The sequence below is a fragment of the Tachypleus tridentatus genome, chromosome 1, assembly GCF_004210375.1.
Source record: "Tachypleus tridentatus isolate NWPU-2018 chromosome 1, ASM421037v1, whole genome shotgun sequence".
Taxonomy (NCBI): Eukaryota; Metazoa; Arthropoda; class Merostomata; order Xiphosura; family Limulidae; genus Tachypleus; species Tachypleus tridentatus.
In genome coordinates, this window is record NC_134825.1 from 33,449,612 (window position 1) to 33,466,796 (window position 17,185).

Below are 17,185 nucleotides of genomic sequence, written 5' to 3' on the forward strand. Positions count from 1 at the left end.
TGTTGGTTTGATACAGTCAATATACAACAGATCTCAAAAGCTACAATTGTGATAAATGCATATTAATCTTAAAACTACAGATATTTGATCAGGAACATTTATAGATGTTGAACATTACAAACCGTTTAACTTCAGCGGATTTTTGCGAAGATGTTATATAATTTCAGTTGTTAAAAACTCACGTGCGAAGAGCTATCATAGTTAGCTCACCGTTAAGGGAGTTGTGCCGATATGAACTCGAAATTAATTCGCTCATCGTAAACCCTCTGCGAGATATCAGGGAATTTCTGGACAAGATAGAAGACGCAATATAAATTATTATATGTTAAAACTATTTGTGTTAATTGTTATCATAAATCGTATTATTGTTTGTGTATTAAAATATATTAGTATCAAGAAAGAAAACTGTGTTTGTCAATCGTTTTGGCAAATATACTAAATTTGCTACATATCGAAATTTAATTCAGTTTTAAGCTATTTCAACTAGTAATACATAACAAAATATAATTAGTACAAACTAGTAGATGCAATTCATACAATAAGAACAATTGTTACAGATAATAATTTATTATACCTACCTAAACTTAAGTATTTTTGGCGAATGTTGTCAAACGTTGGCCACTCAATGCGCTCGAACCGATCACCTATTTTGTCAACAAAAACGTTTTCTGCTCTGTCATCTGGAATGTTGGGGTCACTATGGTCAAGAAAATACACGTTGTTTTGGTAATTTTTGTAGATTCGTAAGAAATCAACTTCTGTTTTATATATATATTAATATCTACAGTATCAAAAATGATAAATAAAATCGTGATATATATTAATTTGTCCCTGTACTTGTCATTATGGTATAACTGATTAACGCAGTTACATTATGAAACTTTCAAATTAACAATATAATTCTTTAGCTAAGTCAAACGTAATTAAACACATGATATACGCGAAATTCCCTTTATTGTATGATATACTCAGTAATTACTAGAAAATAATTCTGACATAGTAATGTGCGACGTTAATACTTTACAGAAAATTAAGTCCCTCTGAAGTAACGAATATAAAGCCATTTAAGTAATTTTGATAAAGCTGAGTGTACATTCTTAGAAGGTAATTCTTTTGATTTATCTTTCGTTATTACCAACTACTGGTAGGCGCGACATGGCCAAGCGTGTTAAGGCGTTCGACTCCTAATTCGAGGGACGCTGGTTCGAATCCTAGTCACACCAAACATACTCGCTCTTTCAGCTGTGGGGGCGTTGTAATGTGACGGTCAATCTCACTATTCGTTGGTAAAAGAGTAGTCCAAGAGTTGGCGGTGGGTGGTGATAACTAGCTGTCTTCCCTCTAGTCTTACACTGCTAAATTAGAGGTGGCTAACGCTGATAGCCCTCGAGTAGCTTTACACAAAATTCAAAACCAAAGAAACATTGCTGCAAATAATATACATAAGGTTCACTTTTGCACTTTCTTTTTTATATATTCTAAAGTGGTGAACTAATATTTTATTATATAAATAAAACCAAACGTAAGGAATACTTTCAATGGTTTTCCAGTTGTTTTTACGTGTATATATATATATATATCCATTTGACAACAGAAACAGTGGCAAAAAAGTGGCGTATGATTAATTACAGATGTAGTTTTCTCTGAATTACGCTAGCAGATTCGAATATGATTATTACGCATATATTCAAATCTTCGCAATATATCTAGACGAAAATTAAGCATAGAAGTGAAATAATTATAGTCTTGTTGATCTGTTAACATATCCTTACGAAAATGAAGGTCTAATAACCCGAGAAATTTGTAATTCAAGGTTTTCATAAGGTTTACATTATTATTACTAAACACGATATAAAGGTGAACGACATAGTAAACATTTTATTACATTAAAGACAGCCATGGATTTTTATTTCTATCGTGTGTAGTGTGGAAACATATTAAAGAGAAATGAACCGCGTGCCTGTTGTTGTTGTTGCTCTTTTTTTAAGCGCTGATTACTTTGGTTACATACAAAGTTTCGAGGACGGCTAATTATGTCTGCCAGTTTCGCGTGGCGCTGTTCTCGGATCTCATCAATTATCTTCTATCCCTTAAAGTTTATTACAACAAAGGGTAATGGCTCAATACTAATAGGAATGACTTGTCATTAATGAAGAAAGATGTCTAAAACAGAGGCTGAAGTATGTAAAGAAAAGTTGGTAACGTTGATATCAAAAATTGACAACAATACAACAAGATGTACTCTGAAGAACAATGCGAAACAGCGTACGACTCTTTGCCTTCTATGAGAATTTATTGGCGCCACAGACCTGTAGAAAACACTAATCGAGGAAGAATGATTCAGCCATTATCGTGAGCCCTATTCGAGTGTTACAACTGAATACGATAAACGTAAACATGGGCAATCGAAGAGCTTTTCTCAAACCTATTCTAAGCCGTAATTATTCATCTTATAATTAAAGGTAGCTGGTATGCGTCACGTTAATAAACTAAATTAGCGTCAGTTTGTTTATAAAGGAGTCCTATAAGTTGTTCGATCTATGATTCCTTTCTTGAAGTGAGAAGCGTGACCACGAATTGCAGATATAACTTTACTGATTTCTGTGTGACTGCTACAGAACTTTCCAACTTGCCTACACTAATTCAAACTATTAAAGGAAACTAATTTAATTCATGCAATGAATTGCTTTATGGTTGTTCTAATATGCATTATTAATAAATATAGGCATAGGAAACTGAGTGTAAACAGATGCAAGTCATATCAAGCACTCAGAAGGTTACATAACTCAATAATGATATGATCTTTGGTTTAGAATATAAGTGTTCTATTCGAGAAGATAAAGTGCTTGTAATATAAATATTGTTTTATTCGAAAGATGTTGCGAGTCTAAACATAATATTTATATTACAAACACTTTATCTGAGCTTAAGTTAATTACTAGTGTTTTCTGGTGATGCCTATTTGTCTTCGTGGTGTTGAGTGTCTTTTACAAACATGATTTCTAATGTAATTTAACTTTTATTCATAAATGTTTAGTACAGTTTTACTATTGTATATAAACATGTTTTCCTAGTGTCATTTAGCTGTCTTCTATAAACATGTTTCCTCTTCTCATTCAACTGTTTTGTATAAACATGTTTTCTACCATAATTATAGCTGCCTATAATGTCCATCTTCAAGAACCAGAATATCACAATATATTTATATATACCAGAATGAGAACCAATATCTTATTATAATAAGCATCTTCAAGAGTAAAAAACATGTTCAATTCAGAGTTGGAACCAGTATCATATTACATTGTAGACCTTAATGACTGAGAATCACTCGTTTACTTGATTACCCGTATTCCACAGTAAACACGAGCGTCTTACTACAATACATATTTTCAAAACGAATAACCAAAATCTCACTATACTATATACATTTCAGAGTAAGAACCAATGTGTTACTATAGTGAGTGTCTTTTACAGGGAACAACCAATGTATTTTGTTTTTTATACCGCAATCAATTTGTTAGTATAGAGAGTTTCCTCAAGGAAAAGGATAGTATATGTTTTTTACAATAACAGCTATATTTTTAAAGTAGTAACTGCACCATCAAAATTAAAATTTCAAAAATTATTTTAAGTTATAAAATACAAAATGTATCTTGTTTGTAAGAATGTAACTGTTATAATAACAACTGAGTAGTACGCGAAAAGAAATTGTCTCGCAAAATGCCAAAACCTTTAGATATTTTACGGAACTACTTGTATCAGTTGGAACTCATTCATCAGTTAAACATAAAAATGTAGTTTCCAAAAATAAATTTTCAACAAACCCGAACTTAAGAAAAAACAACAACAAACACATGAACTACCTGTCTAAGAGAAACGTTTAAAACCTAAAGAATTGCTACATCAATAACGTTTTAACTATTACAATATTTCCATTAAGAAACGATATACCTAATGGTATCAGTTTTGTCTACATTGATAGGATTGCTATGAAGTACTTATTACCGTGTTTTCGTTAGCAAAGCACAATTGTTAGTTTTTTTCTTTGAGCTCTGTCTTAATAAGAAAGGAAAATTATTCCTTCAAAGCACTCGACAATCTGGATCATTATAACTTCCAGCTGGAATACCTGTATCCTGGACAGAAGTTATGTACATTCATAATTAATTAAAGATTATTTTAGGACATGAAAAGTTGTTTCCTTCACATGTGATTTAAAAAACGCACATAAGAACAACAAAACACAAAATGTGAAACAGCGGCTTTTTGTGTATTTCTTCATGGATTCAACAATCCTTCATACCAAATTTGGTGAAGATCCATCAAAAGGGGCGAAGTAGGGGTAAAAAAACCCACAAAACACTCATATTTCCACACCCTGGGAAATATTTACATGGACATACAAAACCAGTACTGTTATTTATATTGATAGCGCCAATGCACTACATCCGCGTGTGACGTTTGTTTTGAATTTCGCGCAAAGCTACACGAGGGCTATCTGCGCTAGCCGTCCCTAATTTAGCAGTGTAAGACTAGAGGAGAGACAGCTAGTCATCACCACCCACAGCCAACTCTTGGGCTACTCTTTTACCAACGAATAGTGGGATTAATCATCACTTAGGATCTAGAACCATCTTAAAAGAGATCTCTCAAAAGTCGTCGTGAGCAATGTGAGAATTCACGAACACATAAATCAGTAGTAAAGCCCGTCACGTGCCCCAGGTAACAATAAACATCGTGATTAAAAAAGATCACATTCCGGAAACGTGCCTAATGGAAAATTGTTTTACCAATGTAAAGCTTACAATCCAAACCTTAGAGGTCTGACATGGTTTGGTAGTTAAGGCGCTCGACTAGGTGTAAAGGCGTTATAATGTAATAATCATTCTCACTATTCGTTGTTAAAAGAGTAACCCAAGAGTTGGTGATGGGTGGGTGGTGTATTCACTAGCTACCTTTCCTCTAGTCTACCACTACCAAATTAGGGACGGCTAGTACAGATAATTCTCTTGTAGCTTTACGAGAAATACAAACCACTCAAAACAATCATGCTTTCACTTTAGTTGGCCCCGCTAGTACAGCGGTAAGCCTGCTGATTTACAACGCTAAAATCTGGGGTTCGATTCCCCTCGGTGAGCTCAGCAGATAGCCGGATGTGGCTTTGCTCCAAGAAAACACACTGTTCAGTTGTCACATATCACAAGCATCTGAATAACGAAGTGATTGTTGATGGTATTTCATAACAAAAAACACAGCGCCTTTGAATTTCGAGTTGTTGAAACAGGCGATGAAAATATTTACACCCTTATACACTAACTGGATAATGGAAAACATGACGGGATGATTGAGTGTTATTTGGACGTGACAACCTTAAGACAGAATATTTTGCAACGGAAGCTATGTTCAGGGCTACTAGCAACACTCGCAGTAATCGGATAGATCATGATTGAACCTAAAGACATTGACTGCAAAGACGTGGCGAGGCTCCAAAATACAATATAATCTACCTCAGGATATTTCTTGGAGGAAAATTATGAACAAAATTAGTTCCAGGATTTGTTCAATATACACAGCATCGCTATCACTCGAATTTTTTTAGATAGGAAGCGTTACTGAGAAGGAAAATTTAAAACCAGATTTAAACCAAGGATTATCCATGTATAAAAATTATGTTAATGAAGTTTATACTGTTAATATTGTTTTGATATATTCATTTAACTTTTGATGCAGATTTCTGACCTTCTCTATGAACATATATATATTGAAATATATATATATGTATGTTTAACTTATTATTACTGAATTGGGCTTCTTAGAACTAATGACAACATAGATACAGAGATATTTAAGCATTAATTTTAATATGTTGAACCGGGATATATATTTTTAGGCTGTTTTATTGTTTTGTGCGTTTGTCCATATCTTTTAAACATTTAAAACAAGAATACATTGTTACACTACTATTGCTACGTGTGCATGTAAGATCAACAATATCATATCCCTAAAACCTGTACAATAATATGCTCACGCAGTGTTTCTGAAGAGGCAATCAAGCACAATATTGGACAGTAATGATTGTTTGTTTGTTTGTTCTTTTAATTTCGCGCAAAGCTATACGAAGGCTATCTCCGCTAGCCCTCCCTAATTTAGGTGTATAAGACTAGAGGAAAGGCAGCTAGTTATCACCACCCAGCGCCAACTCTTGGGCTACTCTTTTACCAGTGCATACTGGGATCGACCGTTTCATTATAACGCCCCCACAGCTGAAAGGACGAGCATATTTGGTGTTACGGGAATTCGGGAATGTAATATGAAACTGCAGTTTGCTCTAGAAGAATCATATTGTAATAAGTTATTGATTTTTTTTTAAAAAAAATGACATGCCCTGTAATTGAATATATGGCTACTACTATGTTGCAACATTATGTTTTATTTTTTGAAGACCTTTACTATAGTGATATTTGTGTGTTGGACTTAATTATGGGATAAAATATTGATTTTTACTTCTTTTATATAGTAGGATATTTTTGTTATCTTTTATTCTAGGATTTCTAAAGCACAAACCTACAAATTCTATCCATTGTTGATCATTACTAAAAAGAAATCACAACAGCTTTACTTCGAATTATATTGTAACATTACATTTAAATTAGTTATTTACATTTCTTTTATTTTACTTTCAAACTATTTTTCTTTTTTGTATTTTTCGGATCAGATGAAAAACACCGGAACCTTTAGAAAATCAATCCGAAGTTCTTCTAATTACACACTTTGAAAAGTTTTTACAAATTTACACTCGCATGTCAATATAGCGATATGATTATATTTTTGGTATATATTTTGGTTTGGTTTGTTTTGAATTTTGCGCTAGCCATTCCTAATTTAGCAGTATAAGACTAGAGGGAAAGTAGCTAGTCAACACCACCCACCTCCAACTCTTGGGCTACTCTTTTATCAACGAATAGTGGGATTGACCGTTACATTATAACGTCCCCACGACTGAAAGGACAAGCATGTTTAGTGTAACGGGGATTCGAACCCGCGACCTTCAAATTACAAGTCGGGTGTCTTAACCACCTGATCATGCCAGACCAGCGTATTGATGTGGAAGTTCTATATCCGCTATACTTGCTAAAAATGTTGCTTTGGCTTTTAGCACATTAACTCTATTCGGTATTTATAGGTGATGTACTCATAACTTTTGATACTCAAATAATACAGCCCTGCGAATTTAAGCTTCATAAAGGTTTTTTTTTTTGGTTTTAATGTTTTTCGTAATTAAGCTAGGTAGATTTCGAAAATAATATATTCTTCTATCACGTAAGGGATTTTTTTGTTACAAATCGGGAAGAAAAAACTCTTACTTAGATGAAATTTACAAACTTACCACAAATATAATAGAATACGTTTGGATCATTTACATAAAATTTTGTTGCCATAGCGACAAATTAATAATATTGAAAAATAAATAAATAATATCAAAGTGCACGCATAAAAATACTGTACAGAAACGACACGTCATGCACTCTATTAACCGTTTGTATGCTAGCGGTGTGTTTCTCGTGATTTCGAGAACGATAGATAAGAATCTCACGTTACGATTGGTTTGAAAACATCTATAGCCAGTTGACAACGTTTTAAGCATGACAAAACATGACCCGATTTCAATGAAAATGATTCACTTATGTAAAAGTACATATGACGTTTTATGAAAAATGTGTACATGGTGGAGAAAAATGATTATCGGTTTCAGATTTATCGTACAGAAATTGCTGTAGAACACTTTAAAAATTTCAAGATAGTAAAACTATCGTAAGCCTGTGTAATTTATCATTTGACCTTCTTTTATTTAGTGGTGCTCACTTCAAGTCTCCGTTAGAAACATACCTGAATACATTACATTTTATGTCTACCTAACTATACAGAATTACACATTTACACGGTCATAGATGTAGAAGTAAAGTTTGACTTGTCACTTGTTGTTAAGTTGAAATATATAGACATCTACGAATTATGTTGTCCTATATAACTATCTACTTTGACACTATAACAGCTACATAATTCGCCCGATAACGAGCTAGAGCGCTTTATTTTTATTTGATTAAAATCCTGTAATGACCGTAAGTTTAGACTGTTTCGTGATTAATATTTTCAATATATGAATGCACGAAATATTTAGCGAGTTGTAATAAAATGGTGACTAGATTAAACAATACGACTTTTCCACTTGCTCATCTAATTAACTTGATGAGATGAAATGATAGTAGTTGTGTTTTTAAAATATGAAGTATAATTACATGGACCTCCTTTTTTAAAATATGAACTATAATTATATTTACTAAGACTAATTTGTATTGATAGCTTAAAATGGACGTGGATTCAAACTAAAATTAAGCTGAATAGTATAATATATTTGGATTGCGGCCAAAACAGTTAATAACAGGATTCAAATGATAATTCAGTGCGATATAATCATTATAAGTTTTGTGTCTTTTAACTAGTTTATAGGTCACAAAATTAGAATAACCTTTTTCAACTTTAAGTTTTAAATACATTACAGCAGCCAAATACCTCTAACCTCCCTTTAAAAAGTTAAATAATATAAAGTAATCTCAATCTAATATTAACATTTTAGTTTTCCTTTGCATTTTAGCTCTTTCGTATCCAGAATTTATTGCTAAGTTTGATCCTTTCATGGCCAGGTGGTTAGGTGTGCACAACTTGCAGTCGGAAGGTCGCGAATTCAAATTCCCGTCACACCAAACATATTCGCCTTTTCAGCCATAGAGGCATTATAATGTGATGGTCAATCCCATTATTCGTTGGTAAAATAGTTGCCCAAGAGTTGGCGGTGGGTGGTAATAACTAGTGCCTTCCCTCCAGTCTTTTACTGGTAAATAACGGCTAGCGCTGCTAAAGCCTTTGGGTCTCTTTGCGCGAAATTCAAAAGAAACCGAACAAACTAATTACTAATCTTCTATAAACCTCTTCAGTTAAATTTTAATGAATAGAAAGACGAGACATATTTACCCTTTCTTTGCAAAACTGGTCCAGTACAAAACGACAGCTTGAGCCAAAGACGTCTCTGAACGCGAATAATTATGTTGGAAATGTGCAAGTTTTCCAACTAGTGGAACACCAAAAACGTAAGGAAGGTCCTCTCCATGAATACATCCGTACCTCTTAGGAAATTCGGAGCTTTCAGTTTGATGACCGAAAACGAAAACAAATGTTTTCTTACTTCCTTTGACGCGGTACTTTGCTGCTTTAAATAATGGCCCAACCACGAGGCCGTCACTAATGGCATCAGCTGTATTTTCAAGAATATTGATGGGATGTTCTACTGCTCTCTCCCAGTCTGTGTATTCGTTTTCTAATACATAAAATATTTCTTGTAAGTGATATGTGTATATATTCCCAACTAGCGTTTGGAACAGTCCTTTCCGGCGATCTTCTCGTATACCATAACGTTCCTCATTCGCCGAAAACTGAAAATAGAATTCCATTCTCGACACCCCAAGCAGAAGATCATATTGATTGTATAGGTCATTGTGATCTGCCATCAACACTTCAGGCTCATTTGGTATAACAATTCCGTCAATTGTTGGTCCAAATGCTGTATGGTAGTCTGGAACAGTTAACTGAACATTCAATATTTGTTCTATAGGTCGATTTCTTAGACAGTCTACCATGTTGACATTGCTTTTTGTCGGGCAGTTCAGCTTACTGGCCAGTTGTCGAGTGAACATTGGAGCCTGTCTGGCTATAGCCCATGGACTCAGAGCCGACCCGCTGTGCATGACGCCACGGTGGAATAGCCCTATTAAATCACGGAAAACTTTTGTAATACTTAAACAAAAAATCACAGCAGTGAACTTTATCATCATATATCAAACAGAGCAGAGAATAAGTTAAACTTTACAAAATACTTTTATTTATCTCTACTTTTGCCTTTGAATTACCCGTACATTCATATTAGTGTAGATGTGTATTATATGTTACTATGGCAAAACCAAATATAACCATATTGTATATTCAAACATAACCTGAGTCACAAGTCGTATTCTCAGATAATAATCCTTGTAAATGGTTAGATATAAATGCTTAAGAGTATTTATATGAAGATATTATAACTCTTAAACATGCGTGGTTTTCTCAACAAATAAGTGGAGTTGTTAGACATAGAAGTCAGATGAAGAAATAAAATCCATTGAGTATTGTCTTTTATAGGCTTAAAAATGTAATTTTCGTAGTTTTATAACGGTTCATACCTATAAAATAGAAATCCACTATTTACTAGTTATAACAAAGAGAAATATACTCAAATTAATCTGTCAGCGTAACACTGAACTGACTTACAGTGCATTATTATTCTGCCAATGTCACACTGAATTGACTTACAGTACACTATTAATCTGTCAACGTAATACTGAGCTGACTTACAATATGTTATTAATCTGCCAATGTCACAATGAATTGACTTACAGTACACTATTAATCTGTCAACGTAATACTGAGCTGACTTATAGTATGTTATTAATCTGCCAATGTAACAATGAACTGATGTACAGTATATTATCATGTGTTTTTCTTCTGTTCCTAACACACTACAAGTTACTTTTAGAGTATTTCAATTGCGCTACTGCAATTGAATTAATGAGAATTAACCCTAAATTTGAAGTGCTTTTCGATTACAACTATAGTACAATGTAAGTTATTATCATACATTAAGTATTAATGTGCAAAATGATCTTCACATGCCTTTACTCAACTTTTAGGTAAAGACAAATGTCAGTCATGCCTTTCTTAAAGACTTACACATGCCTACCATAAACATTGACTATCAAAATCATATATAATTAAGTGTATTACATTAAAAAATATATGCTTAAGGGAGGAATAAAACAGAACACGATACAATATATTTTTCCTTCCACCTTTTGCCATTGGTGAAATCATCAGTAGATTTACGAATGCAGCTCCATGACTATGCCCTATGATCGTAACGTTATGAATATCTCCACCAAATTCTGCAATATTTTCCTGAATCCAGTGTAGAGCAGCCACTTGATCCATTAAGCCGTTGTTTCCTCGACTAACTTCCTCTAATGCAGGTAAGAACCCTATAAGAACCAAAATAATATTAATTCAGACAATGTTTCATTATCACTCACCTAAAACAGAACGACATAATGCTGTGTCCTCTCTTATACCAGAGCCACATCAGACTATCTGCTATATCCACCGAGGGGACATAATACTAAGCTTTATCCAAATTTAAAAAAAAAAGCTTTAGGCTAAAGCAGTTAGTTCTAACGAATCATAAATCGTATACGTTATTTATATTTTATCTTTTGATAAAGTAAGTTCAAATCATTTAACATGTAGAAACCCAAGATCACCACAGAGGAAGTTAAAAATAATTTAATATATACAGACCTAAGATCACAATAAAGAAAGTTAAAAATCATTTATCATGTACAGACCTAAGATCACAAAAAGAAAGTTAAAAGTCATTTAACACGTACAAACCTAAGACCACAATACAGAAAGTTAAAAGTCATTTAACATGTACAGACCTAAGATTACAATACAGAAAGTTAAAAGTCATTTAACATGTACAAACCTAAGATCCCTAGGCGAAAATTGAAAGTGATGACGATAGTGTTAGCTAAGCTTGAAATAACGCTGCCGTCATATGCATTCCCAGAATTCCAATCGTAAGACTCTCCTTGAATGAAAACTACTACCGGAACTTTCACTTTTTTGTGAAGAACTGCAAAAATAAAAACGTTTAAGATGATTTGTGGTTTTCATTATAACTTCTCAGATATAAAATCAGATCAAATTTAGATTACATTTAACTTACTCATTTTTCACTAGTGAGAAATCTCTACTTCTTCGAGATCTATAACTTATGAAAAAAGAAAATAATTATTTTGACTGTTCTATATCTCACTGTTTACTAGATACTTAGAAAATTTACTTTATTTACAATACTACAAATTCAATAGTAATATAATACATTCGAGCTTTTGTTAGTCCAAACGAAAAATATTTATACCTCATTATGGAAACAATAACAGCAAATACCTAACATTTCTAAGCGTATCCAATATCTGAACTTGTTCATTCTAAAATTGTTCCTTTATATCGCCTGTAAAGGGAATAAAGTTTTGAAAGGTATGATTTTAGGAGGCAACAGATGATCCGCTTAATTTAACATCATGATTAAGCAAGGCAACTATACTGTTTTTTTTTTAACATTTAAGACCTCGTTACCAAAAGTGAAGAAAGGCTTATTTTGCGTTCGCTTTTACGTTGTCACGCTACCATAATATGGTTCTATCATATACATATATATACTCTTCAAAAAAAGAAACGCAAAAGGGATATTTTTGTTATTTTAAAGAGAAATATATGTATTAACGTTACAAGCTCGGAGTATGTGATGTTACACGTGTTAAGGCACTGATTGTCAGACCAAAATGACAATAAAAGTTGTGCACTTTGAAAACGGAGGAAAACATCGGATTTTTCGCCAAAACGCATTCGTGTCCAATAAATTTGTGTGAGAGATCTGCATGTTCTGCACGTGCAACATGTGCAAAAACCCTAGAAACGTGACGGGTTCTCGGTTTCCATAGCTCAGTGTTAAGCCACCGACACGCAATACAGTTACGCCAAGTCTGACAGAAGCACAACGCAACAACGCCATTAGTCGCTTGGAAGTAGGCGAATCTCGATCAGATGTGGCTAGAGCTGTGAATGTCCACCCAAGCACAATCACAAGGCTATGGAATCGTCACCAACAACATGGATCAGCTCGTGACCGTCCACGATCTGGCAGACCTCGTGTGACCACACCCGCACAAGATCGCTACATCCGGTTACGTCACTTTCTGGATAGGACCATCACTGCAACGTCTACTGCCTCAACCATACCAGGGCTGCGTAGGATTTCCGATCAGACCGTACGCAACCGTCGACGAGATTCTTAGGCCCCATGTGCAACCCATCATGGTGAACGTCAACGACGTTTTTCAACATGACAACGCCCGTCCTCACACAGCCCGACTCACCACTGTCTTTCTGAGACACCACAACATCAACGTTCTTCTTTGGCCCTCCAGATCACACCAGATTTAAACCCCATCGAACATCTTTGGGACGAGTTGGACCGACGTCTGCGATGGCGACAACCTCAACCGCAGACTCTACCTCAGCTTGCAGCAGCTTTGCAGGCTGAGTGGACAGCCATTCCACAGGATGTGATTCGTCATCTCATCGTTTCCTTGGGCAAGAGATGCCAAGCAGTTATTGATGCTCACGGGAGGCATACTCGTTATTGACGTTGAGTGACGTTAAACTTCAACTAGTGAGCGTGGACTTCGCCTTTGCAGATTTGGATGTTCAGCAGTGAATGTGCAAAGTTTCACACATGTCATACAGAACTACCCGGAATAAACTTGTTAACAATTTGTCTCAAATTTTGCCTTTTGCGTTTCTTTTTTTGAAGAGTATATAATATTTTCCCAAGGAGAGAGTAATATATCTTTTTTTTTCACATTGCTTTTTAGTTTTTCAGTAAATGGTAATAAAAATATATGTATAAGTCAAATAATAACGCGCAAAAATACGTAAAGGGAGAATGTTATGATTATATTAATTCCACAATCTTGCGATGGTTTTATTGTCTTGACATTTTTATATGTTCTACAGTTATTCCTGTACGCTGAAGCAGAAAATGGTATCCATTTTTTCTACATTACGTGCAGATTGTTCACGAAACGCTATAACGCAATACGTGAAAGAAAGATAACAACATGTAGATTTAAGACTAAAAGAAATAAACTTCATCAGGATGAATGAGGACGCATCTTCATTTGACATAAATGTTCTTTCTTTCACTTTAGTTTGTTTGTATTTCTTGTTAAAACATAATAATAAAAAATGTACGTTGTGGTACACTGAATAATAATTTAATCTAAGTAATAGTTTTTACTTCTCAATATGTAAAAAAAATCCTTACGTGATAGAAAAAAATGAATATTATTTTTAAAATCTACGTAGCTGAAGTATAGACAAAGTGGTATTAAACTAAAACAACTTTTACGAAGTTTAAATTCGCAGACCTGTGTTATCCATATAAAATAGCTTCTTTAGTTTCCAGCTCAAGACTTTGTATAATTTTTCTTAAGAAAGCTTGTTCATTTGTTAAAATATATTTTTTCTAAATAGTTTTAAATTAATTTTAGTGCTTAAAATTGATAGGAAGAAAAAGCGAAAAATGAGTATACAGAGAAGAAAATCAGGGGTTCGATTCCCCTAGGTGGACTCAGCAGACAGCCCGATGTGGCTTTGCTATAAGAAAACACATACACAAAAAGAAAGAGAAGGAAAGTAGATATTTTCGTTACCTCTATTACTAAAACAAACTGTATATTTAGTTTTCTATAATTTGTATGTTGATTTTATTTATTTATCTTATGTAATGTTCTTTGTTATTGACTTGTTTTAACTTGAATATATATATATATATCTTAAAGTATTAGAGGAAATTTTGAAGACAGTAATTAAGTTTCATCCTTCCAGTTATATATACTTTATGTAAACATATTTTACACTTACAAGACGTGGTACCATACTGTGGCGTGCTGTTGTAAGGCTTTCTCTCCACTCGACTTAATGAACACAATTGTGAAAGTAGAAGCGAAAACAAAATTGTTATAGGAGCTTAATAATATTACATACCATTTTGGAATATTTGTAGTTCATAGCAGACTAATGGATATATTGGTCTATGTGTCTTTTCATTAACTAACGACCTCAACCGTTATTTATTTGTTAACAAAATTAATTATCTTTGCTCATGACTAAAGCATGAGATTCATAAGACGTGTATGCATCGACGTGCTATCATATAGAAACTTATATGAATATCTACAGACTAGTATAATATTTGAAAACAGGTGTAAGCTTATCATTATAGTATTATTGAGTTAACCAAATAAATGTTAACATGAATACGCATTAATGAGCTACCGTATAATGCCCATTGGCCATCCAAATACGCACATAAAACAAAACAAAAATACGTTACAGAAGTATAAATTTAATTTTCGTTTCTACAACACAATGAAGTTTTCATCTTTAAAAACTATAAGTTATTATTATGAAAATTTTCAACACTTTCTAGGATAATAAATTTATTGTGAAAGAATATAACTTATTATTGTATTATAAAAATATGCGATATACATTAGTAATACAAAGATGTAGGATAATTAATTATATCTTTAATTTTCTTATCATTTATAATTTTATTGGTTTCTTTCTTTCTTTATTGTACCCAGATAGAACAGCGGTAAGTCTTCGGATTTACAGCACTAGAATCAGGGGTTCGATTCTTTTCGGTGGATGCGGCAGATAGCTACGTGTGGCTATCTGCTTTGTTTTCAGAAAACTTCTTGTAGTAAAAATGATAATTAAAACAAGTCACATGTTAAAGACAACGAAATAAAACATTAGTATAACCCATAAAACTATTTTGTCAACTTAGACTTCTAATTAATAGTTTGAGTGTATTAAATATTTTCTGATGCTGTTACAGCAATAAAATAAAAACTAAAAGATATATGAAACAATCGTTGTCAAAGTACTTTACTTACAAACTGTAAACTTTCTAAAAATTTAATAGCTTTACACTCAGCTAGTAAAACTAAAAGAGAATTATTTGACGTCACAGACTTATCAGCAAATAGCATATCACATCTAACCCATTATGAATAAATATTCAAACTAACTAACATTACTCCTAACGTGATATTAAAATTTAGTACTCGAGATAGGATCCGCAGCACTAAACTTCTTATATCCAAGTTTGAAGTTTCAGTTTTTGTTTCGCGTCCTTTTTATCGTTCTAAATCTTCGTAATAACATATTAAATACTTTCCAGCCAGGTTTAGACCATAAAAAGCTATAGGATGTGGGTTTCTCAAAACTGACCATTTCTCCTTGTAGGAGGTCATCTGGAATAGGTTGTTTCCTTTAGTTTAGAGGTAACAGCTTGACCACGTTTTTCTTTCTTATTATTCACGGTACCTGACTAGCTATGATTGACCTAAGTTTAATTCCTTTTGTAACCATTGCTCACTTAACTTTAGTTTTATCGGTTTGAGTAGATTTTGATATTCCTTCACCTTGCTTTCTCTTTAGAGGTAAGAAGATTTATCGATATGTCGGATTGTCCCTTACCCTCAGGACACTAACAACTGCACGGTTTATGATATTTCTATTTAAGTTTTTTTTTTAATTTCTTCAGATGTCACAATCCGTGTTTAGATTCAACGTAAACCAGATTATGTCTCTAGTTAATACTAGAACACGTCTTGAGTCCTTGAAAGCTCACTGTATTTCAAAGCTTTTCTCTTGATTTCTCTGCTTTTAGAGGTACCTCGTTTCAAATGGCATTTTCCCCACTATATTACACTTTAACATATACACATTTACTATTCATTAATAATTTGGTATATCCTGAAACACTAAAAACAGTTAGTAGTTGTGTTTATAGACTATGATGTTGGGAAACGTTAATATCATTCTGTCATAACACATGCCATCACATCGTGACATCCGAAGTTCAGATATCCTTCAAGCACAACCTTTTTATCTTGCAGATGAAGTCTCTTCCTAGACCTACACTTAGGATAACACATTCTGTAGAATATAATTACAGCAAGGTACGAATAAAGTGTTATCACGAATAGTTTATATCTGACTATATCTTCTGAAACAAGTATATATTTTGCTAGTTTCTTGATGTGTTCTTGTTTCACTCATTCAGTTCATTCGCACAGATCTTTCATATGAATAATTTGGCTCTTTGTTATTTGCGATAATTGGTACTAAATCAGTTTAATTAGAATCAATATAATGTTTCAATAATTCTTTGTAACACCAGATTATATGAAAACCAGAGAATTTGTTTATCATTATGTTAAATATAAACTTCAAACCATAACCCTACAGTGGACCTCTTCAGGTAAGAAGTTAATCTATTTTACAGTTTAATTTTACTTTAGTGTATTAATAGTTGCTATAAAACACATATTTTGAAGGAAGATGCTTTTTTTTATTTATCCAGCTTTTCTATAATTATTGTCTTGAATTTTAATGTAGTGAT

At 33.3% G+C, this 17,185-nt stretch overlaps 1 protein-coding gene across 2 annotated transcripts in view; it reads right to left on the minus strand.

Annotated features, from left to right (window-relative positions):
• LOC143245592 (neuroligin-4, X-linked-like) overlaps window positions 1–17,185 on the minus strand; it is a 135,714-nt gene that overhangs the window by 4,845 nt on the left and 113,684 nt on the right. For both annotated transcript variants that reach the window (XM_076491958.1, XM_076491952.1), the window contains 4 exons: window positions 11,627–11,776; window positions 10,938–11,123; window positions 9,031–9,820; window positions 579–697 (listed from right to left, as the gene is read on the minus strand). In XM_076491958.1, the coding sequence (XP_076348073.1) occupies window positions 579–697; window positions 9,031–9,820; window positions 10,938–11,123; window positions 11,627–11,776 (1,245 nt within the window). The remainder of the gene's footprint in view (window positions 1–578; window positions 698–9,030; window positions 9,821–10,937; window positions 11,124–11,626; window positions 11,777–17,185) is intronic.